This window comes from Marmota flaviventris, chromosome 2 (assembly GCF_047511675.1).
Source record: "Marmota flaviventris isolate mMarFla1 chromosome 2, mMarFla1.hap1, whole genome shotgun sequence".
Lineage (NCBI taxonomy): Eukaryota > Metazoa > Chordata > Mammalia > Rodentia > Sciuridae > Marmota > Marmota flaviventris.
In genome coordinates this window covers 4,252,263-4,277,537 of record NC_092499.1, presented here as the reverse complement: position 1 = coordinate 4,277,537, position 25,275 = coordinate 4,252,263, and the positions used below count along the sequence as shown (strand labels likewise).

The 25,275-nt window shown below is 44.4% G+C and overlaps 1 protein-coding gene across 11 annotated transcripts in view; it reads left to right on the top strand.

The window, feature by feature from the left end:
* Positions 1 to 25,275, top strand: part of Ppp2r5c (protein phosphatase 2 regulatory subunit B'gamma) — a 140,452-nt gene that overhangs the window by 82,826 nt on the left and 32,351 nt on the right. For all 11 annotated transcript variants that reach the window (XR_011706508.1, XM_071607529.1, XM_071607528.1 and 8 more), the window contains 3 exons: positions 22,020 to 22,130; positions 23,237 to 23,329; positions 23,411 to 23,541. Coding sequence is in view for 10 of the 11 variants with exons in the window: in XM_071607529.1 (XP_071463630.1) it covers positions 22,020 to 22,130; positions 23,237 to 23,329; positions 23,411 to 23,541 (335 nt within the window). In the remaining variant the exon portion in view is untranslated. The remainder of the gene's footprint in view (positions 1 to 22,019; positions 22,131 to 23,236; positions 23,330 to 23,410; positions 23,542 to 25,275) is intronic.

Sequence of the window (25,275 nt, the reverse complement as noted above, 5' to 3'; positions counted from 1 at the left end):
CTGATGTGCCAGGAAGGAAGAGTCTGCAAAGACTGAAGGGACTCTGGTCTTCCTGGTTGGGTTCAGTACCTGTACTTGAACCAAGCATGCTCCTGACTGCCATTCCTCTGCTCCCCACTGTGATTGTTCCCAGCTAGAGTTCCTCCTGTGTCTTCATTTGCCCTGCCCTGAGCATCAGCTAGCTCTTGGGTGCTGCAGCTGGCTCTCGGAAGCGCCTCTGCAGACCTGTCCTGAGCTCCCCTGGAGGAGTGGATTTCATTGCTCTTTGGGTGATGAAATAGAGTTGGGCACAGGTTTCTGCTCTCCCAAAGCTTTCGTTTTTCAGTGGAGTCAAGCATAAAATAAGCCAGCAGTGCTATACTGTATTAGATGATGGTACTTTGCAAGGAGAGTCACCCAGGCCAGGCGGGTGGGCTGCAGTGTGGAGGTGTGCCTTCTGCCCTCCGCCCACATGGGCAGGAAGAAGGTCCAGAGAGAAAATACCTACAGGCCTGTTGCACTGTCCCCTGGAAGATGAGATGTGGAATGGAAGAGAACATGGTGGGGGTGGGACTGTACTGTGTGACCCTCCATCACCAGAGGCCACAGAAGTCTGGCCCCCTCCCTCCCCAGGGCCTCCACCTGCAGGCAGAGTCCTCCTGGCCGGGGGGAAGCTGGACTCTGGCAGGGTCCTTTCTGCTGAGGAGCCCTGCAGCCCGCGGCTCTGCCTGCTGTGCTAGTCACCTAGGCAGCAGTCAGCCGGCTGGTCTGTGTCTCTGTGATGCTTGTGTATATTTTGGTCATAGTGTTTTTAGAGATGTTAATTTCCACTGACTTTGAAGAATTGGAAGCTCTGTAGATGTTGAACTCCTATCGCTGCCACTTTTAAATATATTGTCTGCTAGACTAGACTGCTATGTTGCTTTTTTAACACATTTATTGACATATTACTCACATACCTTAATTCACCTTAAAATATGTACTTCAGTGGCTTTTGGTTTGAATATAAGGCTGTACAGCCATCATCACATCTAATGTTAGGACATTTCTACCACCTACAGGAATTCTTGTCCTTACTGCTGTCACTCCTTTTCCCCCAGCCCCTGCCCTGAGCACCATGGTCTGCTTTCTGTCTCTATGGGTTGCCTACTCAGGACATTTCACGTGCCTGAAATTACCCAGTACAGGGTCTTTTATGACAGGTTCCTTTCACTTAGCTGGAGTTTGGCTCATCCATGTGCTACCATTGTAGCAGGACCTTATTTCTCTCTCTTTTTTTTTTTAACGAAATAATTTTATTACCCTATAATATTCCCTTATTCAACACCATTACATCTTACTTATCACTCATCTGTTGGGTCACCTCGGGGTTGACTGCTGTGCACGATGATACTCTGGACGTTTCTGTGCAGGCTTTTGTGTGACAAACAAAAACCATCCATCTGTTTTTGTTTTTGTTTTAATTAAATTTTCTAGTTAGTTTGCTTCTTAAGCTGGATGTTTTTCTGATAGTCAAAATGTTGGTCAAAAAAACAAATAACAGTATATTTAAGAAATTCAAAGCAATAAAAGTAAAACTGCTTTGATAATAATGTTTAAGGAGTTAAATTCTAGGGTTGGACCCTTTCAAAATCTGAAAAACGGATCTATGTGCCAGTTTTTACCTATGATTTCAGAGCATTTTGGTTCCTTACAGCCTGCAGTAGATCCCAGATTCAGAGCTCTGGAACCTCTCTGTTCGAATCAGTGGATCAGAGGTTCCTGGCCTGTGGACCCTTGCAGAGGGTCTGTGGAGTCGAAATTATTTCCATAATAATGCTAAGACTTGTTTCACTTTATTGACATTTGCATCGATGGTCCAGAAGTGAGAGTAGGTACAGCTTCTGGCACCTTAGCAAGAAGCCAGGCAGTGGCACTAAGGTGACCTAGCATATTAACAGCCACATACTCAGTTTCACTTGATGGCCTGGCTAAAGCAGGCCGATATTCAATATATTACATCCTAGCATTTTAGTCCCCGTCTGCTGAGCTGTGGGGTTTGCGTAAGTACTGGGGCTACAAGGCTTAGTGGAGTTGGGAGGGTAGGGAGGCTCCTGTGCCGTGGTGTCCTGAGTGGAACTGCCACATGTGCAGGGAACACCATTTTTGCCTGGAAAATGACTAATAGACAAATGAGTTATTCAGACTTAAATATTTAACAGGCATTTTCTCAAAACATAAACTAAATGAGAATGTCACTTGAAGGAAAATAACTGTGTTGTCAATGATAAAATTTGAGCTTTTAAGGGAACTTCGGGCTCCCTGGTGATGCAAATGAATGGGATTTTTTTAATAGATACCACGAAATGATTCACCACTTAGAAAGTCTTTGTAACTCAGTGAACCAGTATTTTCCAGATGACCAATAAATGACATTATACAATCATTCATGGGCAAGAGAGCCATGGAGAGGGCAACGTCCATCACTGGGCTTGCATGTAGGAGAGAAGAGGCCCCCTCTTGAGATTCTCCATCCATGTAGCAGCACCCCTGTAACAAACCGCCACACTCCCCTTATGTAGTGTCAAAAACCCACAGTCATCTGGAAGTGCTACCACCTGCTCCTCCCTTCCCAGGTGTCCTGCCTATATTTCAGTCAGAACAACCCTCTGAGCACAGGAGCTCGAGTAATGGTCCTGATCTCACGTTGACGAGATCGGCAGGAATGGAGAACACTCCACTCTCCTCACTACGGTCATTTGTGTTTTGGGAAAAATAGTTATTTCTCATAAATGTATGTTCTGTATATTAAGACATAATAAAGCCGGTGCAGTGGCGCGCGTCTGTTATCCCAGTGGCTCAGGAGGCTGAGGCAGGAGAATTGCAAGTTCAAAGCCAGCCTCAGCAAAAATGAGGTGCTGAGCAACTCAGTGAGACCCTGTCTCTAAATAAAATACAAAATAGGGCTGGGGATGAGGATCTGTGATCAAGTGCCCCTAAGTTGAAGCCTAGTACCCCCAAAAAGAAAAAAGGGAAAAAAAAGATATAATAGTTATTATTGTTAAATTTCTCTGGTTTAATTTCTAATATAGTAAATATCAATAGATATCTCATAAACAAAAATTCTTTGTGGTCCCCAATAATTTTTAGGAGTTTAAAAGGGTCCTGAGACCAAAAAATCTAAGAGCAGCTCTTCTGAAACAGTACTTTTCAAAGGCTGCAGCCTCAGCACCACCTGAAAGCTTGTCTGAGGTCTATGGATTCCTAGGCCCTACCCTAGCCCTGCAGAATCAGACCTTCTGGGTGGGCTGCAGCTCTCGGTGTCTTCACTCATCTTCCAGGTTGATCTTAGCCATGTCAGAAATTTAATAAAAACACCCATCTTTGGATTGTAAAGTTTCTAAGTAATATACACTTGCATTTTTTCCACTGAATTCAGCATTTTTATTTGGTAGAGTTTCTGAATTGACTTGCACACTGAGACTAGTCTTAGTAGGCACAGGTGAGTATAACTGAAGTTCAGAAAGGGAAATGGTGATCAATGTTTGTATGAGTTGGACGATTAGAGGCACTTCACATCAGATGGGCCTCCCTGGAATTACCCATTCAGTTGACTGTGCAGGATTGCTAGATGGAACACTGCCGCTCACTACATCACTCGGAAACGTGTGTACCGCACAATGCTGGATTCCAACACAGGTATTCAGTAACAGTCTTGGCTTTTGCAAAGCCTGCCCTTTCTTGTTTAAGGGATAAAACCAGAAAGCAGATAGGCACAGGGGCTGAGTGCTATGAAGGAGCCTGGAGTGGAGCAGAGGGGAGGGTGCCTCTCAGGGCAGCCCGCCCAAGCCCAAGACCATTGGAAGAGAGAGATTTGGGGATGGAGCACTTAGTGAGGCCAAAGTCTGCTGTGCCTGGAGCCTTGGGCTGCCCCAAATGATCTGGCAGCACAGTGAAGTACACACTGGGGTATGAAGAGATGCAAAGGAACTGGGTTGGGGCTGAGAGAACATTTCAGTGGACGGGGTGGATTGAACCAAGTGGCTATGACGGTGGAGAGAACCAGGCAAACAGATGTTAAGGTAGAAATGAGATTAGTGGCAGATTTGGTTTGAGTTATTTAGGGAGAAGGAACAATGACCCAAGTGTGTGGGACCTGGTGTGAGAGAGGGCAGGTTTGAATCATGGCACACCCCATTCACCACTGTGCATGCTCAAAGGGGAATCTCAGACACAGGGATAGCTCCCACTTGGTCCACAGTATACCCCAGGCCTCCTGCTCTGTGTGCTGTGTTCTCTTTGGTGTGGCTTCCAGGAAGGAATGGTATGCCTGTGTACCTCCTGCCCATCTTTAAACCATTACTGTAGCTGGGGAGGTGGGTTCTGATTGTTACCCACCAAATCACATGGTAGACCTGGGGAGAAAGACGTCCCCAGAGCAAGTGTGTCCATCTCTGTAGCCACTGATGATGTTGCATTGGGCAAGCAGGCTTGAATGGGTGGAGTAAAAAGAGGTTTTGGCAACCATCTGCCTCATAGGAGGAAAGGGGACAGTGTGGAAAACTGGATGGCCCCAAGATAAAGTTGCCACTCAAGCGTCCTTTCCTTTCAGTGGCCTCAGAAATGGCCCAGAAAGCAGCTGACTTCCAAGACTTTTCAGAACTTTCACCAGTGGGTGGCAAAATGCATCCTCCTCCTCAGAGTGGTGTAGGTCTTATTCCTTGATATTACTTTTTTTTTTTTTTTTTTGTTAGGCTGTGCAACTGCCTCATAGAGAGATAGTTAAGTTAGTTTAAATAGTGATTGAAGGATTAAAAACACATGATCTGAAGTGTGATTTCATGTTTGTAGCATAGAAATGAATTCATAAAAGTAAAATTAAATTTGGGGAGAGAAAGCAAGTCTTGAAATGCTACACACAGCACAGCAGCATCATGCACGCCAGAGACTGATTTATTGATGGCACTTTATAAGTGGGTTATAAAAATGAATTTAGAGGAACACAAACTGTAGCTGCTTTTCGATAGTATGATCATGTAAGTTTTCCAACCATACTGTATATTTTAAAAATTTTAACAATGATCATATACCACAGTACATGATCAAAAATCAACAAAGGGGCCTGGCATGGTGGTGCACTCCTGTAATTGCAGCTACTCAGGAGGCTGGGGCAGGAGGATCCCAAGTTCAAGATGAAACAGAGCAACATAGTAGAAAGAACTAGGCAAACAGAGGGACCTCATTTCCAAAAAGAAACAAAATCAGTAAACGTATGTTTTTCATTCTTTGAACAAAACCCAAGAATTAAAATCAGGTAGTTTTTATGAAGTGTAGTGGAAGTGCTGCTAGCATTCATATTAGGTCCCGGGAGCATGAGCTTGTTCCATTCTAGTCCTTCCACTCTGTGAATGAGTAGAGGCTGACTTGGAAGCTGATGGGTGCCATTGCTGTTCCAAGGGTGTGTTGGCCGGGTCCTTGGGGAGGCTCATTCCGGGCCCCAGGAGGGTTGGCTTGTGCTTCACTTTAGAATCCACGTTGGACATCTTCACCCTCTTTCTCACACCTGATACTTGCAGTGGGTTCTGGACAGCCCCCCTTTCTGCCATAAAGCTGATGCTAGTTGGGAAATGGGTGAGAAAAGAGCATCTAATGCTGAAGGGTGTACAGTTACAGGGAAGTTTCCAGTGGTGTGCATCTTGCTTCAGGAGAGGGTTTAGACCAGCTTCCTCATTTTGCTTGGTCATTTTTTGTTTTGCCAAAGTTAAAATAGCATGGGTTAAAGAAGAGCAGACGTCAATGCTGAGCCAAAGGTACATTTAAAAAATATACTTTCTGAAATTCAGAGAATATTTTTTTTTTACTTTAAATAGCAGTGATCCATTTTTAGAGATATGCTCTTACTGTTTTGAGATTTTTCTTTATTTTGTTTGATAGTTTTTAATTACAAAAGGAATGCATGCTTATTTTATAACATATGGAACAAATGTTATTTTCTCAAAAGTCTGTTATGAAGTTTGAGGCTTAGGGAGTGAGTTCATTATCTGATTGTAAAAGGGTTTCACAGGTGCACACATGTGCTAAAAGCATCTAGCCCAGCACCTTGAATATGTGCAGTTAGTTGTATGTCAGTTATGTCTCAGTACAGCCTGGCTTTAGCTGCAGAGTTCTTAAGTATTTCTTTAGTCTTGGGACACAGCGATCACTCAGACATTAAGGACATGGTGAACCAGGAAGCTTTGCAAAGGGACTTCTGGCCTAGTGAATCTTTTTTCTGCAACTTCTTTTAATTTTGTATTTATATTTATATACAGCAAAAGTCACTAGTTTGTGGAGGTTTGATAAATATATGGAGTCCCATAACCACCACACAATAGAGATCTATTATGCTGCTGCTTTGTAGTCAGAACCTTACCCCTGACATCACTAATCTGTCCTCTGTAGCTATCAAGTTGTCATTTTCCAGAATGTCATAGTAGATTTGTGCCTTTGGGTGTATTTTCTCTTGCTTAGCATGATGTGCTCAAGATTCATGCATGTTATCGCACATACCAGGAGTTGATTCATTTTAATTATCATTAGATAGAGGTCGCTGGTTTGTTTATTCATTCCCCAGTTGAGGGACATCTGGGTCATTTCCAGTTAGGGACAGTAAAGCTGCTGTGAATATTCATGTACACGTTCTGGACATAGGTTTCCATTCAACCTGGGTAAACACCCAGCAATGGGATCATCAGAGTAGTGTCACGTCTGACTTCTCAGAAACCGCCATTTGGCCCCTGTCCCAGCAGCGCATGAGCTGAGCCTGCTCACATCCTGTTGCGTTTGCGCTGCCCTAATGACTAGTCATGCTGAGCATGCTTGTCCTCTGTCGTCTTGCTTGGTGAATCTCCTCACACTATTTGCCCTTTTTTAGTTAGATTATTTTCTTTTTGTTGAGTTTTGAGATTTTTTCTTTTTTTTTTAATATTTATTTTTTAGTTGTAGTTGGACACAATACCTTTATTTATTTATTTTTATGTGGTGCTGAGGATCGAACCCAGGGCCTCACACATGCGAGGCGAGCGCTTTACCACTGAGCCACAACCCCAGTCCCGAGATTTCTTTATATACTCTGCATATAGATCCTTTGCAGATATATGATTTGCAATTATTTTTTCTCACTCTGTAGCTTTCTTTTTTACTTTTTAAAGGATCTTTTGCAGAGCAAAGGGTTTTTTTTTGGGGGGGGGGGTTAATACCTTTATTTCACTTATTTATTTTTTATGTGTTACTGAGGATCGAACCCAGGGTCTCGCACGTGCAAGGCAAGTGCTCTACCACTGAGCCACAACCCCAGCCCCCAGAGCAAAGGTTTTTAATTGAGATGAAATTCACTTTACAATTTTACCAGAGCTGCTTTTGGTGTTGTATTAAGGAGCCTGTCCTAACCTAAGCTCAGAAGGGCTTTCTCCTATGTTTTCATCATAGTTTTACATTTTACATGTAGGCTTATGATCCATTTTGACTAAGGTCCTCCTTTGGATGTTAAAGTGTTCTGTTTGTTGAACAGCATTTGTTGAAAAGACTGACCAAGGGGCTGGAGTTGTAGCTCAGTGGGAGAGCACTTGCGTAGCACATATGAGGCACTGGGTTCAATCTCGAGCACCACGTAAAAATAAGTAAATAAAGGTATTTTTTAAAAGTTGAAAAGAAAAGACTGACCCATCTCCATTGAATAGCCTTTCTGTCTTTCTCAAAATCAACCGACCGTATCAGTGAGACTTTTTGCACTCCGCTACCTTCTGTTCATTTTGTCTGTGGATCTCCCTGTTCACCAGTACCTGCTCTCTTCAGTATTGTCACTTTGTAGTAAATCTTGAGATCAGGTTGTGTTAATCCTCTTTGTTTTTTTCCTCAAGTATTTTGGCTATTCTAGTTATTTTCCATTTGTGTTTTAAAATCAGTTTGTCAGCCAAGAATGATGGTGCGTTCCTGTAACTCCAGCTACTCTGGAGGCAGAGGCAGGAGGATTGCAAATTCAATGGTAGCCTCAGGAACTTAGCGAGGCCCTGTCTGGTTAGGGGGAGAAAACATTAAAAGTCTTCATCTACCAGATGCCCTTTCAGGGTTTAGTTGGAATCTCTTTGACTGTGTGGATATGGAGGGAATTGGCATCTTAACAGTATGAGCCTTGAAAGCAAGAGCATAAGTGTCTCCCATTTTGGTCTTCTTCATTTTGTGTCTCTCAGCTTACAAATTCTTTTCCTGTTTCTTAGGCTCCTCAATCAGCATTTCATTTTTTGGTGCTATTGTAAATAGGGATGTTCTTTATTGGTTGGTTGGTTGGTTGGTGGCCCTGGGAACCAAACCCATGGCCTGGTGCCTGCTAGACAAGTGCTCTACCAACTGAGCTACAGCCCAGCCTCTGTTTCTTTGTTTTCTATTTGTAAGTCTTGTCCTTTTCTGTCCTGCAGTCCTGTCGCGTCTTGCTTCCTGTGGTTTGGTGCATACCTTGTAGTGTGTGTTTTCTTGTAGGTTGCTCCCTTACCACCACCCCTGTTGTATCATGTGCCCTGGGAGCTACTCATACAGACCCTCCACCCTCTTTTCCTTTTGGTCAGTTTGTATCTTTGTGCTCAGAGTGGCTTGTTGTGGATGGTATATAGTTGGTTTTTGCTTTTTTATTCAATCAGATAATCTCTGCCTTTTGATTGGAGTGTTCAGATAACTTACTTTTAATGTGATTATTGATATACTGGGCTTAAATTTACTATCTGGGCTCAGATGTAGCTCACAGCAAAGCATGTGGTAAGCATGCATAAGGCCCTAGGTTCAATCCTCAGACAATATTAAAAAACAAACAAACAAAAAAAAAAAAACCTACCACTGTGCTGTTTTTTCCTGTTTGTCCCATCTCTCCTCCATTCCACTTTCCTTTTTTTCTGCTTTCTTTTGGGTCAGTTCTGTGCTGCTTATGACTGCATTCTATCTCCTCTCAGCTTTTTTTTTTTTTTAATATTTATTTTTTAGTTGTAGTTGGATACAATATTGTTAATTAATTAATTTATTTTTTTAATGTGGTGCTGAGGGTCAAACCCAGGGCCTCACCTAAACTCGGCAAGCGCTCTGCCACTGAGCCACAACCCCAGCCCCTCCTCTGTCAGCTTTTTAACTTCAACTCTGTCATTTGATTTTGTTATTCTGATTAGTTATCCATGACAGTAGAATGCACTTTGACACATCCTACATAGATAGAGTGTAACTTCTCATCCTTCTGGTTGTACCTGGTGTAGAATCACACCAGTCATATAGTCACATATCACATAGGGTAATAATGTCAGTTTCATTCTTCTATCCTTCCTATCCTCCAACCCTCCCCTCCCTTCACTCTGCTCTGCCTAATCCAAAGTAACTCTGTTCTTCCCTGTCCCCCTGCCTTTTTGTGAATTAGCATCTGCATGTCAGAGAAAACATTTGGCCTTTGGTATTGGGGGATTGGCTTATTTCACTTAGCACAATATTCTCCAGCTCCTTGCATTTACCAGCAAATGCCATCATTTCATTCTTCTTTAAGGCTGAGTAATATTCCATTATTTAAATGAACTTCATTTTCTTTATCCATTCATTTATTGAAGGGCACCTAGGTTGGTTTCACAGTTTAGCTATTGTAAGTTGAGCTGCTATAAACCTCAATGTGGCTACAATACTATAGTGTGCCAATTTTAAGTCCATTAAGTATAAACCTAGGAGTGGGATAACTGGGTCAAATGAGGGTTCCATTCCAAGTGTTCTGAGGAATCTCCATACTGATTTCCATAGTAGTTCCACCAATTTGCAGTTTCATCAGCAATGTATGAGTGTACTTTTTTCCCCACATTCTCGCCAACATTTATTTTTGCTAATATTCTTGGTCTTAAGTGTTTATTTAGCTTTTCTAGAATCCATCTTTAATAATATCACAGTCTGCCTTAGGTTACAATGCCATGTGGAGTGTAAGAAAAACCTCAACAGTGGTCCTGTTTCTTCCCTCCCAGTCTTTCTGCTGCTGTTGCCACACATTTTACTTCATGTTGCAAACCCCATGATCCATTATTAGTTTTGTTCTAAGTGGTTGTCTTTTAAAGAGATTTTATAATTTGTAACATCTTTTGCAGATATTTTCCAGTTTCCAGTGATCTCCATTCCACTGTGGAAGTCCAGGTCCAGAGGCCCATCTGCTCTTGGTGTCCTGGCTAAGGGGCTTCCTTGCACGTTTCTGTAGTGTGGGTCTCCTGATGGTGATATGGACTGTTTCAACTTAAATGTGTCTGAAGGTCTTTCTTGGACTTCAGTGCTCATCTGGCTGTCTTGTTTGCATTGTTTGTGATGAGAAATCTGTGGTCATTACATTGTTCCTCTGGATATAAAATATTTCCCCCTTTTGCTACTTGCAAGATTTTCTCATTCATTGCTCTTTTCAAACCATTTGATGGTGATGTGCTGTGGCATGGTTCCCTTTATCTTGTGTCTAGAGTTTATCTGTAGTTTTCATCAAATTTGAAAAACTGGCCATTAACTTTTTTTTCTTTATTCTTTTTCCCCCCTTGCTATTATCTTTTCAAAAACATTTTTTTGCTGGGCATGGTGGCACATGCCTGTAATCCAGTGATTCAAGAGGCAGAGGCAAGAGAATCACAAGTTCAAGACCAGCCTGGGCAACTTAGTGAGACCTTGTCTCAAAATAATATAAAAAGGGCTGGAGGCGTAGCTTGGTGGTAGAGAGGCCCTGGTTCAATTACTCGAACCACATATACAAAAAAATTCTATCCCCTGCCCTTTATCAGAACCACTTTAGGGACCTCAGTGATGCGTGTGTGAGGGTTCTTAGTCATCCCGCAGCTCGCTGGTGCTGTTTCTTTTCTCTTCACAGTGCTGGGGGGTAGACCCAGAGCCTGTGCGTGCTGGCACTCTCTGCCACTGAGCCACACCGATTGTGCGATTCTTTTCACCCCCCATGTTTTATTTGCATAATTTTCTGTCCTCAAGTTCACTGATCTTTTCTGTAGTGTCCCATCTGTTTTTAATTCCATCTACCACGTTTCTCATCTCACATGTCTCACGCATATCGAATAGTTTGATGTGTCTGTTCTTACATCTTCCACATCTACACGTAACTTTTTCAATACATAGAATTAATATCCTCACTGCTAATTCTGATACCCATGGCAGTTCTAATTGAGCTCAAGTGACTGGTTTTTTCTGGTTATTGTAAAGCATATCTTCCTGCTTCTTTGACCTTTTTGTGTGTGGGTGGGGCTAACCAGGGATTGAACTGAGAAGCACTCAACCACTGAGCCACACCCCCAGCCCTATTTTGTATTTCATTTAGAGACAGGATCTCACTGAGTTGCTTAGTGCCTCACCATTGCTGAGGCTGGCTTTGAACTCTCAATCCTCCTGTATGTGTGGTCATGAGATGTCTGACGTTGTGAATTTTGCCTTGTTGAGTGCTGCACACTTAGGTATTTCTGTTAATGTTCTTGAGACTTGTTTGTGAGTGTAATTAAGGCACTTCTTTTTGTTCTTGTGTTAGGTAAGATTCGAGCCATATTGATTTGAGGGCTCATTGCTTGCTACTGAGACAAGAGCTTTCTGATGATGAATCCGAGGTTCCATGAATTATGAGTTTCTCCAGTCTGCTTGGTGGGAGAAGGGACTATTCCCAGTGCTGGGCTGGTATAATCAACCCTCGGTTTCTGTGGGGGTTGGCTTCAGGACCCCTCACAGAGGCATGTTCCGTACAAACAAAACATTTTTCAACCTTGGTTGGTTTAATCCAAGGATTTGAAACATGGATATGGAGGTCCAGGCTGTTCTGGGTTCTCACTAAGCCTTTGGGTGGTTTTTCCCCCAACTCTGGTAGTTTCTCATACACATTTGTGGATTGGCCTTCTGCTGTTTGACAGGGGACTCCGCAGACCTCTGGGTCAGTGTCTCCTGTGTGAAACCCTACCTTGTGAATCTTAGCCCCTGGCTGCTGTCTCCACCTGGGTTCTGTCTCCAGGCCCTGCATCCTGCAGATCTGTCAGGACTGTAGCTGAGGTGATTGTAGGGCTTACTGTTTCTCAGGGATCGCTAACCTTCATTACCTGAAATTCATTGTCTGCAAAACTATTCCATGTAATTTTGCCTAGTTTCTTGGTCACTGCAGGGAGTAGAATAAACCCCATCCCAGTTACTCCATCTTGCTAGAAGCGTAAGTCTCTGCTTCATTTTTAACATATTCTCAGTAAACAGTTCTGTCCACACAGATGATCCAGCAATAATTGTAAAAAATGTAGTGAGGATGTAGCTCAGTGGTAGAAAGTTGCCTAACATGCACAGGGCCCTGGGTTCAATCCCTGTATACTACCAAAAAAATTAAAAATAAAATAAAAATCACAGACTACTTCATCTCTCTTTTTAAAATATATTGATCCAGCTATGTGCATCAACTAGAATTCTGGGTTTGGGGGTCAGGGGATGTAGTGTGAAGTTGGTTGGCTCTACACATGTGACTGAGAAGTGACAAGCCCTGTAGTTCTCAATGTCCCAAATCACTTTACTTATAGCATGTGGGAGCAGACTATATTCCTCTGGATTCAATCCCTGTACCCCCCCCCCCAAAAAAAAAAGCCTACACTGAGATTTCATCTCAGACCAGTCAGAATGGCAGTCATCAAGAATACAGATAACAATAAATGCTAGAGAGGATGTGGAGAAAAAGGACCACTTTTTACACTGTTCTTGGGACTGTAGATTAGTACCACCACTATGGAAACCAGTAGTTTCTCAAAAAGTTCCTCAAAACGCTAGGCATGGAACCACCGTACAACCCAGCTCTACCACCCCTTGGTATTTATCCTAAAGGATTAAAGTCATCATATTACAGTGTTTTTTTCAGATTTTTCACCTCTGTGACTAAAAGTTCTAAAGTATTCTAAACCTCCTCACATTTTATTTTTAAAACTTATTTTATGATAAAGCAAATTATTAGAATGTTGATGGCAAAATCTAGGTGGCAGCCATTCACTATACAGTTCTTCCAACATTTTTGGAAATTGGTCATTAAAAAATGTTGGGATGCATTATTTAGAATCTATATAAAACTAACCTTTCTCCCACAGTTAAGTTACAATAAACTTCCAAAGCCATTGATATTCTTAAATGACAGTAATTAAACTGGATTACAAATATTAAGAATTATTACTTATCATGTATAGATTTTCTGTTCTTAAACTTGAAAAACAAAAATTTTAAAGTAAATGGCCAACAAATATATGAAAAAAATGTTTAACATCATTAGCAATTAGGTAAATGCATATCAAAACTACACTGAAGCTGGGCACAGTGGTCAGCTGTAATCCCAGCAGCTCAGGGGGCTAAGGCAGGAGGATTGCAAGTTCAAATTCAGCCTCAACAACTTAACAAGACCCTAAGCAACTTTGCAAGACCACATCTCAGTAAAATATAAAGGAGGGCTGGAGATGTGGCTCAGTGGTTAAGTTCCCCTGGATTCAATCCCAGTACCCAAAAAAAAAAAAAAAACTACATTGAGATTTCATCTCAGACCAGTCAGAATGGCAGTCATCAAGAATACAGATAACAATAAATGCTGGAGAGGATGTAGGGAAAAAGGACCACTTTATACACTGTTCTTGGGACTATAAATTAGTATAACCATTATGGAAACCAGTTTGACGGTTCCTCAAAAGGCTAGGCATGGAACCACCATACAACCAGCTCTACCACCCCTTGGTATTTATCCTAAAGGATTAAAGTCATCATATTACAGTGTTTTGTCAGCTTTTCACCACTGTGACTAAAAGCCCTGACCAGAACAATTGTAGAGAAGGAAAAGTTTATTGAAGGCCCACAGTTTCAGAGGTCTTAGTCCATAGAAAGTGAGGCAGAACATCATGGTGGCCAAGTGTGGCAGAGGGAAGTAGTTCACATGATGATCAGTAAGCAGAAAAAGAAACTGCACTTGCCAAATACAACTATATACCCGGAAGCCATGCCCCCATGCCCCACCTCCTCCTGCCACACCCCACCGACCTTCAGTTACTACTCAGTTAATCTCATCAGGTGATTAATTAACTGATTGGATTTAGGCCCTTGTGACCCGATCATTTATTTTATGAACCTTCTTGCATTGTCTCACACATGAGCTTTTGGGGGATGCCTCACATGCATACCCATGTTTATAGCAGCACAATTCACAGTAGCCAAACTAGGGAACCAGCCTAGGTATCCATCAACAGATGAATGAATAAAGAAAATGTGGTGTATGTACACAATGGAATTTTATTCAACCATAAAGAAAAATGAAATTATGGCATTTACAGGAAAATGGATGAAACCGGATATCATAATGTCAAGCAAAATAAGACTCAGAAGGTCAGGGTCATATGTTTTCTGTCATAGGCAGAAGCTAGCAAGGAAAAAGGAAGAGAAAGATGGGGGTGGATCTCATGAAAATCAAGGAGAGAGCAGTAAAGGGAAGGGAACAAGGGGTGGAAGGTGGGGAGGGAGCGGGGAGTGATATCAGGCAAATTATATTGTTATATTACATATAGTGTGCATGAACGTATATGTAACAATAAATCCCATCAGTATGTACAACCATAATGCACCAATGGAAAAGGGGAGGGCGGATTTTAAGTAAACTCAAGCCAAAGCTGGGCACACTGATGCACGCCTGTGATCCCAGCTACTTGGGAGGCTGCAGCAGGAGAATTACAAGTTCCAGGCCAGACATCATAGCAAGACCCTATCCCAAAGTAAAATAAAAAGGGCTGGAGATGGAGCTCAGTGGTAGAGATCTTGCCTGACATGCTCATGGTCCTGGTTTCTGTCTCCACTACAGCAAACACAAACAAACTCAAGTCAGGTGGGTGGTAAAAGCCTGCAGCCCAGCTACCAGGAGGATCACTTGAGTACACAAGTTTGAGATCGGTCTAGACAACATAATGAGAACCCTAACTCAAAAAAATAAAATAAACTACATTCATACACATAATTGTGGCTATCATATTTTCATGCTTATCTGAAGTAAGGTCTTGTACATTCAGTTATAAAATACTTATAAAAATTATTCATTGTTGGGCTGGAGCTGTGGCTCAGTGGTAGGGTGTTTGCCTTCCATGAGTGGGGCACTGGGGTTCGATCCACAGCACCACATAAATAAAATGAAGGTATTGTGTTCATCTAAAAATTTAAAAGATATTTTTAAAAACTTATTCATTGTTTCAATAGTTGTAGTTAAATGTCCTTTATTAGTATTGTACAAAGATTCTGTAGGTTTTTGTTTCCATGCTTTCACATTTTATTTAAGAACATATAGTTGGAGCATCTAGTCTGAAAACTGAAATCTAAAATATTCCAAAATCTCTAACATTTTGAGCATCAGCATGACAAGTGGAAAATTGCACATCCAACTTTATGTGAGTAGTCACAGTCAAAATGCAGGCATCTAAAAATATTGTATAAAATTATTGTCAGGCTTCAAAAAAAAAAGCTAAAGTACAAAAAATAATTAAGTGAAAAAGGATTTTTAGATTTACCTTCAGGCTATATATATATGTAAGGTGCATATGAAAACTAAATTTCCTGTGTATACTTGGATCTCATCCCTAAGATATCTCATTATGTAAATATTTCAGAATCCAAAAAAATCCAAAACTCTTCTGATCCCCAGCATTTCAGATAAAGTATATTCAACCTATATTTGAGTAGATGATGAAAATAGCAAGCTATTCAAAATCAGAGTTTTAAATATAGCTTTCTTTCCTTAAATAGTATATTCTGGCATCTGTTTTAGAGGGAAGATTGCATTCTTTTAAAGCAGCTGTGGCCATAGAGAAAGTGGCAACAGGACTGTTTTTGTTCTCCTGGAGAATGTGCTGAGTACCTGTGCTGTCGCCGGTGGGGCAGGAAGAGGACACCCCAGAACCCCCTGTTCTCTGGTTACATTTGAGAAAAGTGTCAGGAGAAAACATACGCCTGAGTAGGAGAGCATGCAGTCAAGGACCCACATGGGACTGTCATCACGATACAGTCGAGAGCTGTCTGATCTGGCAATTTCACAGTTCTCAGGTGTTACTGGGTGTCACAGTTCAAAGATGACTGATGTGTGCTTGTCCCAGAGGATCCAGTTGCTCTCAGAAAGTACTTGAGGACCTCCTAGGTGCCAACGCTTGAGTCTGAGCAGTGTGTGACTTGGGCTTTCATTTCCAAGTTCTGGCACCATGACAGCCAACTAGAAATCACTAGACTGGTGAGGAAAGGGGCCGTTTAAGTTCCTTGAGTTCATAAAAACTTCAGCTAAACTTGTTTAAAGGTTGCGTTCAACCAGGGTACTGTGGTGCGCACCTATGATTCTAGCTACTCTGGAGGGTGAGGCAGGAGGGTCGCATGTGCCAGGCCAGCATGGGCAGCTTAGTAAGCCCCTGCCTCAGAATAAAAAGTGAAAAGGGATGGGATGTTGCTCAATCCCCACAAAAAAAAAAAAAACAACCACCACCACTTTGCATTCCTCTTGTGAATTGCTGTATGAGCCCGCTGTTGTGGATGGCAGCTTCTCCCTTTCCTCAGGTCTTCCTGAGGCTCTTATCAGAGGCTCTACTCACTCCACTGAGGCCCTCTGACTTGGGAAGTTATCTCCTAGGCATTGAGAGTATTGGTTGGGAGGGAGGGGGTGCGGTCTTCCTATCTGGTACACTTCCTCATTGCTTTGATAGAAGAGAGTTCTACTGTCAGCTTTGTGCTTTGGTTTTTGCAGCTGGTTGTGGACCATCCAGCTGTGATGTTTTCTAACAAATGACAGCTTTGTGAGTTTTTCTTGTTGTTATTTAGGGTTTTTTATTTTTTTCTTGTTGTAGTTTGGTTGGTTGGTTGGTTATGGTACCTGAGATTGAACCTAGGGGTTCTTAGCCACTGAGCCACATCCTCAGCCCTTTTTTGTGTTTTTAGAGACAGGTCTCGCTGAGTTGCTTAGGTCCTCGCTAAGTTGCTGAGGCTGGCTTTGATCCTCCTGCCTCAGCTTCCCAAGCTGCTGGTGTCACAAGTGTGTGTACCACCATGCTCTGCCACGGTTTTGTATTTAAAAAGCTAATGTTGGGCTGGGGATGTGGCTCAAGCAGTATCGCGCTTACCTGATAGGTGCGGGGCGCTAGGTTCAATCCTCAGCACCACATAAAAATAAAATAAAAGATGTGTCCACCGAAAACTAAAAAATACATATATTAAAAAATTCTCTCTCTCTCTCTCTCTCTCTCTCTCTCTCTCTCTCTCTCTCTCTCTCTCTCTCTCTCAAAAAAAAAGATAATATTGCCAGGCACAGTGGCACACACCGGTAATCCCAGCAGCTTGGGAGGCTGAGGCAGAATGATCTCGAGTTCAAAGCCAGCCTCAGCAAAAAACAAGGCGCTAAGCAACTCGGTGAGACCCTGTCTTTACATAAAATACAAAGTTTAGGGCTGGGGATGTGGCTCAGTGGTCGAGTGCCTCTGAGTTCAATCCCCCATATCCCCTCCCCAAAAAAAACTAGTGCTAAAGGGACTTACCCCCTTTCCCAGGAATGTATCTCCTAGCAGCCCAACTCTCAGAACCTAATGTTCAGTGTGTGCGTGGAAGAGAGAGGCCACTATTCTTCTAGTGGACTCACCTGTTATAAATTCTTTTCAAGCCGGGTGCAGTGACACACACCTCCCAGCCACTCTGGAGGCTGAGGCAGGAGGATCGTGAGTTCAAAGCCAGCCTCAGCAACTTAGCAAGGCAATAAGCAACTCAGTGAGATCCTGTCTCAAAATAAAATACAAAATAGGGCTGGGGATGGGGCTCAGTGGTTGAGTGCCCCTGAGTTCAATCCACGATACCAAAAAAAAGAAAGGTGGGTAGGAGTTACAAGTAGACTTTTTTTTTTCTTACACAAGAGAAATACTTCCTTTTTTTTTTTTTAATTTTTAATTCTTTTTTTTTTTTATTGGTTGTTCAAAACATTACATAGTTCTTGATATATCATCTTTCACACTTTGCTTCAAGTGGGTTATGAACTCCCATTTTTAGCCCATATACAGATTGCAGAATCACATCAATTACACATCCATTGATTTACATATTGCCATACTAGTGACTGTCGTGTTCTGCTACCTTTCCTATCCTCTACTATCCCCCCTCCCCTCCCCTCCCCTCCCCTCTTCTCTCTCTACCCCCTCTACTGACCTTCATTTCTCCCCCTTGTATTATTTTTCCCTTTCCCCTCATTTCCTCTTGTATGTTCTTTTGTATAACCCTGAGGGTCTCCTTCCATTTCCATGCAATTTCCCTTTTCTCTCCCTTTCCCTCCCACCTCTCATCCCTGTTTAATGTTAATCTTCATGGAGTATTACTCTGCATTAAAAAATGACAAAATCATAGAATTTGCAGGGAAATGGATGGCATTAGGGCAGATTATGCTAAGTGAAGCTAGCCAATCCCTAAAAAACAAATGCCAAATGTCTTATTTGATATAAGGAGAGTAACTAAGAACAGAGTAGGGACGAAGAGCATGAGAAGAGAAATACTTCTAATCAACAGAGTGGCTCTAGGAGGGTCATTGTCAAGGATGCCAGAACTGAAGATTACAGGATGCTGGCCTGACCTGTGGGCATCCGTTTCTCTCTAAGATCAAGGTGCTGGCAGGGCTCCAGCTTGCAGAGGATGGCTTTATCCTCACGAGGCCTTTCCTCTCAGCAAGTGCAACTGGGTGGGGGAAGTCTGATCTCCCCTAAGATCAGAACCCACCCTTAAGGACCTCACTTTCCAGTTACTGCCTGCATGCTCCATCTCCAGCTACAGCCACGGGGGGTTAAGGGCTTCAGTGTCTGAAGGAGGGGTGCAAACATTCCATACTGAAAGAGGGCCCATGGGTCACAACAAGGTGTTGTGTTCACCAGGCAAGCACCTATCCAGCACATGGTCAGTGAACATGGCCTGTGGGCCTGGGCTGAGCACTGCAGGGGGCTTCAACTTGAAACTGCAGTTACTACAGCACAACCAGTTCACTAAGAAACCCCAGCTAACTGGCGTTCAGTCAGGATTTTACCCGAGAAAGAGAAAGAGCTGGGGAGAGAGAGGGTTTTCAAGCAGCAGGAGGCAAGTGGGTGGAAAGCAGGCAGCTCTGGGCTGGCGAGAGGTGGGATCTCTTCTCCCTTCAGGAAGCCATAGCTTTGATCTTAAAGGCCTTTGACTGATTGGATGAGGGCCACCCACACCATGGAGGGTCATCTCTTTTTTTTTTTTTTTTTATTGGTTGTTCAAAACATTACAAAGCTCATGACATATCATCTTTCATACATTTGATTCAAGTGAGTTATGAACTCCCATTTTTACCCCAGATACAAATTGCGGAATCACATCAGTTACACATTCACATTTTTACATAATGCCATATTCGTGACTGTTGTATTCTGCTGCCTTTCCTATCCCCTACTATCCCCCCTCCCCTCCCCTCCCATCTTCCCTCTCTACCTCATCTGTTGGAGGGTCATCTCTATTCAAAGTTCACTGATCATAGATGCGAACCACATTTACAAACACCTCCACAGGACACCCAGTCAGTGTCTTCTTGAATAAACCGAATTCCAGCCTAGCCTGGTTGGCATGAGGTGAACTGTCACACTGGGGAACCTGTGCCTCTTTAACTCTTGCCTTTAACTGTGATCAGTCACATCACACCCTCCTGCCCTGGGTACATCTTGAGCAGAAGGCTTAGCTTTCTAGTCATCTCTAGCTACAGGGCCCCCTTGAGCTTAAAGCTGTCTTTTCAGACTTGCCCAGTCTCACCCAACCCCATCCCCACGGGCAGCCAGCTCCCTGAGGGACTTGAAGTGGGGGTGGGAGAGGCTGCCCCTCTGCTCCCCCTGAGCCGAGCTGGAAGGCAGTTGCCCATTTGTGCCTTTGCTCTCTGTGGCCTCCACAATGTGGTGGTTCCTCCCTGTGTGGTGCGCCTGGGTCTCCAGGTGGTGCTCAGCCTCTGGGAGGACAGCACCACCCCTTCCTCCACACTCCAGCCTCCCTGCTGCGTGAGCCATCTGTCCCATGGTGGTCTCCTTGGCGGCCCCGTACACCACTCTGCCATCTGCTTCTGCCTCTGGCCAGGTGCCATCCTGGTCCCCAGAGGCCTTTGCTCCCAAGTGGGCACCTAGCTGGCCCTGCAGCACCCACTCACTGAAGAGCCAAGTGCCCCTCCTGTTCTGAAGGCAGCCCTTGACCCCTCCCCTACTGTTTGCTTTGAGGGGAGCCCAGACAGCCGCAGGTTAGGAGGGCTGGAGACTCGTTTCTTGCTCTCCTCTCAGCACTTCCACAGCCCCAGGAGGCACAGAGCTAGAGAGGGGGGTTGGCGATGACAGATGCCATTCTTTGACCCCCTTTACAAGCCCTGGAGGAGACAGTGGCCCCCACAGACCGTGTGGCCTCCTCAGTGGCTATGCTCCTTGTTCCTCCTTGCCTTGTCCCTGGGCTCTCGGAGCAGGGGGCACGAAAAGCCCTCCCTGCCTTCTGCTGAGGGCCTGCGGGCTGGTGACGAAGAGCGTCCTGCCTACCAGTCTCTGGATTCACTGCTGGAGGTCTGGGAGGACTCACTGGGCCTGGGCACACACCTGGTTCACAGAGGGGAACATCGCTGGAGACACACCCCAGCAGCAGCCAGAGCTGCTCAGGGTTAAATTCCAAGTTTTTTCCCTTTCTACTGCAATCTTAGGAAAATCACTCCTGTATTTTCACTAAAAGATTTTTTTTTTAATTAGTTGTGGGCTTCTGGTCATTTTTTCCTCCTCCATTCCTGTACCACCTGCACCCACTGCAGCTGCCCTTCACGTCAACACCCCACAGATGACACACACTGAGCACTGGTGCTCTGGCCTTGGTAGCTGATGACTTCACAAGTTGGGTATCAATAACTGTAAAGAAAAGAAGAAATGGGCAGCAGCGAGCGCTCACTGACCTTGACCAGAGGGGACATCTCAGCCTGCTTGCTGGGCTCCCTGTTGGCATCTCCTTGTCCCTGTCCTGCAGCTGGATTTTATCTTTATGTCAGATATTTGATTTGCACATTTGAAGATGCTCACCACGGGCTGGGGATGTGGCTCAAGCGGTAGCACGCTCGCCTGGCATGCGTGCGGCCCCGGGTTCAATCCTCAGCACCACATTCAAAGATGTTGTGTCCGCGGAAAACTAAAAAAAAAAAAAAAAATAGATATTTAAAAAAATTCTCTCTCTCTCTCTCTCTCTCTCTCTCTCTCTCTCTCTCAAATAAATAAATAAAGTGATTAAGTGCTAAAAGCCTCACCATTAATACACAGTAGAACTGATGCCACTCTATGGGAATAAATAAAAAATTTAAAAAAAAAAAGAAGATGCTCACCAGTAAGCCAGGCTCCAGAGCACAGAGCTGTAAAAGGCCCTCGTTGGGCTCACAGATCGGCAAGGTAACAAGTCACATTTAGACTTGGTACAAGAGAAAAATAGGCTGGAAGTTGATACAGAAAAACTAAACTTTGATGCTTACATCACTGACCTGTCAATGTGTATTGTGCAAGTCCAAACGGACTGCGGAGTTTAACCAGCCAGTCCCTAGGGATATCGTGTGTGACACTGCTGCTTCTCGTCGTGACAGGAGCAGTGACAGGGCAGTGTGGTGCAGCCTTGGCTGGTTTTCAGCCTCTACTCTGCCACACTAGAACATTCTCCTTGCTTTCCCACCCACTGATGGGACAGGACCTCAGAAGTTACCACTGCCCTCTCAGCATTCGTTGGCATCGTGTCTTTGAAAGTGTGACAGTTAAAAGGCAAGATGTCTCTGGGGGTCAGCTTGATGTTCACCTGCCTGAGGTGGCCGATTTCCTGCTGCACTTTTGACCCAGGCTCCTTTTGGGGACCCACACTACTTCTGAATTTTGAGGCTAACGACAGGTCACTTTACCATGAGAAGCAACTATCATTAAGATTACTAATGTGTTTTAAATGCTCTTGGTAAATATTTTAAACTTCCTGGTTGTAATCATAGACTATGTGGATTTTAGTTTGCAGTTAACATGTTTCGAACATTGCCGCCTTCCTCCAATCCCACGGGAGCAGAGTTTGACCCAGAGGAGGACGAACCAACATTAGAAGCAGCCTGGCCTCATCTGCAGGTGCTGGACTGGGGGGATGGCAGGCCTGAATAGGAGGGTGCCAGCCACATGTGTGTGTGTGTTCCCCCAGCTCAGTAGAGGCCTGGCTTCAGCTGCTGGCCAGTGCACATCGGGTCTTTAGTGGCACAGACCTTACAAAACTATAGATAAAAGAAAAATGTTTTAGCAGAGAGGTGTATGTGCACACTTGATACTGACTGTAAAGACATGGAATCACTGATAAGTCTTCTGTGGCAGTGCCCTGTTGGTGGTTAACCATTGAGTTCAAGCCTAGAGGACTTGGGCGGGTATGTTTCCAGCCTTCAGTACCTGGATTTAACTGTGCCACTGTGTTCCCAGGCTCCTGAGCTGACTGACCCCTTTTTATGATGTATATGTGAAACACAAGATTGTTAGGTTAAGAGGCACCAAGGCCAGCATGAGCAAAGCAGGGTCAGGCGTGAGGATAGGGAGGGCACATCACCCCTAAGGCAGAAGAGAAAGAGCTGGGAAAACGAGGAAGGAACCAGACAGTGGGACACATGGGGAGGGTTCCTTGGAAGCCAGGCCCTCCCCTCTCAGCACTTGGCTTCCACATGTGCTCCTGACAGGCAGGCCACACAATGATGCCCTGTACACTCACCAAGGGGAATCATAGCAGCTGCCATTGAGGGTCTCGTCTTTGTGCCTGTCTTCCCTAGCAGACCCAGAGTTCCTGTCAGCTTGGCTCTGTGCCTCAGCACTGCAGGACACTTACAGGTGACAGGTTGCAGATCCCACCTGGAGTTTGGTCATGACCTGAACTGTGCACCGTGGGCTCTGAGCAGTTACTTAAGCATGGGTGACATAGGCCATGGAAAGCATTCTACTGAAGTGCCATTTAAGGGAAGTCTCAGTTCTCACTAAAAAAATAATAACCATCCCTAGTTATTATGTGCAAGACCACGGCGCATTCCCCAGCACAGAACAGAGCCCAGTCCTGACTATCCAGCTGTCGCCATTCTGTAGAGATGTGGCTTTTTGTAAAAATCTAATGTTTTCAGGACATTAAAGATTCAGCTAAGCATATTTTCATCTCTTGATGAAATTCCATGATGTTTGACTCACTGTTGTTTTTTTCCTCCTAGCTTGTTTATGAGTTTTTCTTAAGATTTTTAGAGTCTCCAGATTTCCAGCCTAATATAGCGAAGAAATATATTGATCAGAAATTTGTATTGCAGGTAAGGTCACAGATTAACTGAAATTTCAGGAGCCCTGATCTGCAGAGTGTACATGTCACTGAGTATCTTTTTTTCTTGAAGCTTTTAGAGCTCTTTGACAGCGAGGATCCTCGGGAGAGAGATTTTCTAAAAACCACCCTTCACAGAATTTATGGAAAGTTCTTAGGCCTGAGAGCGTACATCAGAAAACAGATAAATAATATATTTTATAGGTAAGTCTCTGCATGGGTGGCGTTCCTCCTTGTGCATGGTGTGTTCATTTTCACATTTGACGCCAGCGTCTCCCTGGCCTGGGTGAGTACAGCAAAGGAAGGCTACAGCAGCGTGGTACTACAGGCTCAGTGACACAGTGTCAGTGGGCCAGGCTGCTCCTCCTTCCTTCCCTCCATTCCCTGACCCTCTCTCTGCATGCTCCAGGGCCTGCTGTATAGGTGGCTTCCCTCCTTTGCTCCATTTCTGCTGAATTGTCCGGTTGTCCAAAAATGTGGATAGATTAACTGTCTGAACCCACTTGTTCCCTCTACCCGTGTGCTACCTCATTCTTTTCCTGTTGGATCTCAGTATGGAAGAGGAATGAGCAGGGAAGTAACTAGCCTTAACCTGGCAACATCTGTGAACACAGACCCAGGAGAGGAAGCACGCTGGGCACAGTAGGCAGAGCAGGACAGCTTTCCAACGCTGCACCCATGCCTGGGCCTGCAGGACCCTGGGGAGCAATCGCAGACAGCCCGCAGTGCAGAAGGAGTGCTCCAGGTGGCCCCAATTGCAGGGTGCGCCATAACGTCCTCACACAGCCCTGCCTCCCCAGCCCTGTTCACATCTCTGGCCAGGCCTCGTGGATTCTAATGTCCCTCAAACTGCTAACAAGCTTCTGCTGCTGCCCGCATCCCCCACACGCCCACCCTTCTCTGGATGGTGGGGTGCAGCCTCCTAGTCTTCTGCTTGCGTCCAGCTATCCGTGCCAGGGCCTTGCCGCCTTTGTCACCCTCCCAGCTTACCCTCTTCTTCTAGCTCTTGGTTCCCTGAGCTCTCCAGGCTTCCCGAGGATCCTCTTCCCTGGAAACCCACCTGACAGTGTCTCTGTCCTATCGCATCCTGTGCTCTGTTGTGTCCCCAGGCCCAGCACCAGCTTCATGGGCTGCCTGCAGTGGCACAAAATGAATGCCTGATGGAGAACACGGTTCCTGTGGTTCCTCATCTGTCCCTGGAAGGCTTACCAAATAAGCAGTTTATTCTGTAATTTTAGTTGCTCAAGTAGCTTGCCTTTCTATGATATCTGACTATAGGAAGTGACAAATCCTAGTGATGATGGGAACACTGTAACAGTGTCCCTTCATGAGATAAGAAAGTGGGGGAGTTCCATGTAGTCTAGCCACAGGGCCAGGCCCTGGTCATTGTCCAAAGAAGGAGCCCAAGATGCCAGCCACAGTAACACGCAGGCCTGGCAGGTCCTCCCTGCATCACAGTGACTGGGCAAGGGAAGAGGAGGCAGGGGCTGAGACAGGCTCATGGAGCAGCAGCCCTCCTTCACCCGTCCCTCCCTTCTGACCTTTGGGCACCCAGTGGTTGGAGACATGAGCCGCGTCTGTGCCCTTGTCTGCACCCTGATGGCATTTTGGCACTGGTGCTCATTGTGTATGTGGCTTTCCTTTGAACTCCTTCCAAGTTCCCCAGGTCCCGTTTGTATCATGGAGCCCACAGCTGAACAGAGCCCAGTCCTTACTCCAGCTGTAGTCAGAGAATGACGTCATTCTCCTAAATGTCATGTTCCTGTTTTATGTTTCTTGGTACTGCACTTCCTTTTTAACAAGATCATTACTTGCCTGCTGTGAGTATCTATCAGAACAAATACACACTATTTGAATAGCATCGAACAGGTGCGACTTAAATCCCAGCCTTTTAATCCTAAAATTAAAGCTTTGCTTCCAGTGGTTCTGTTTCCTCAA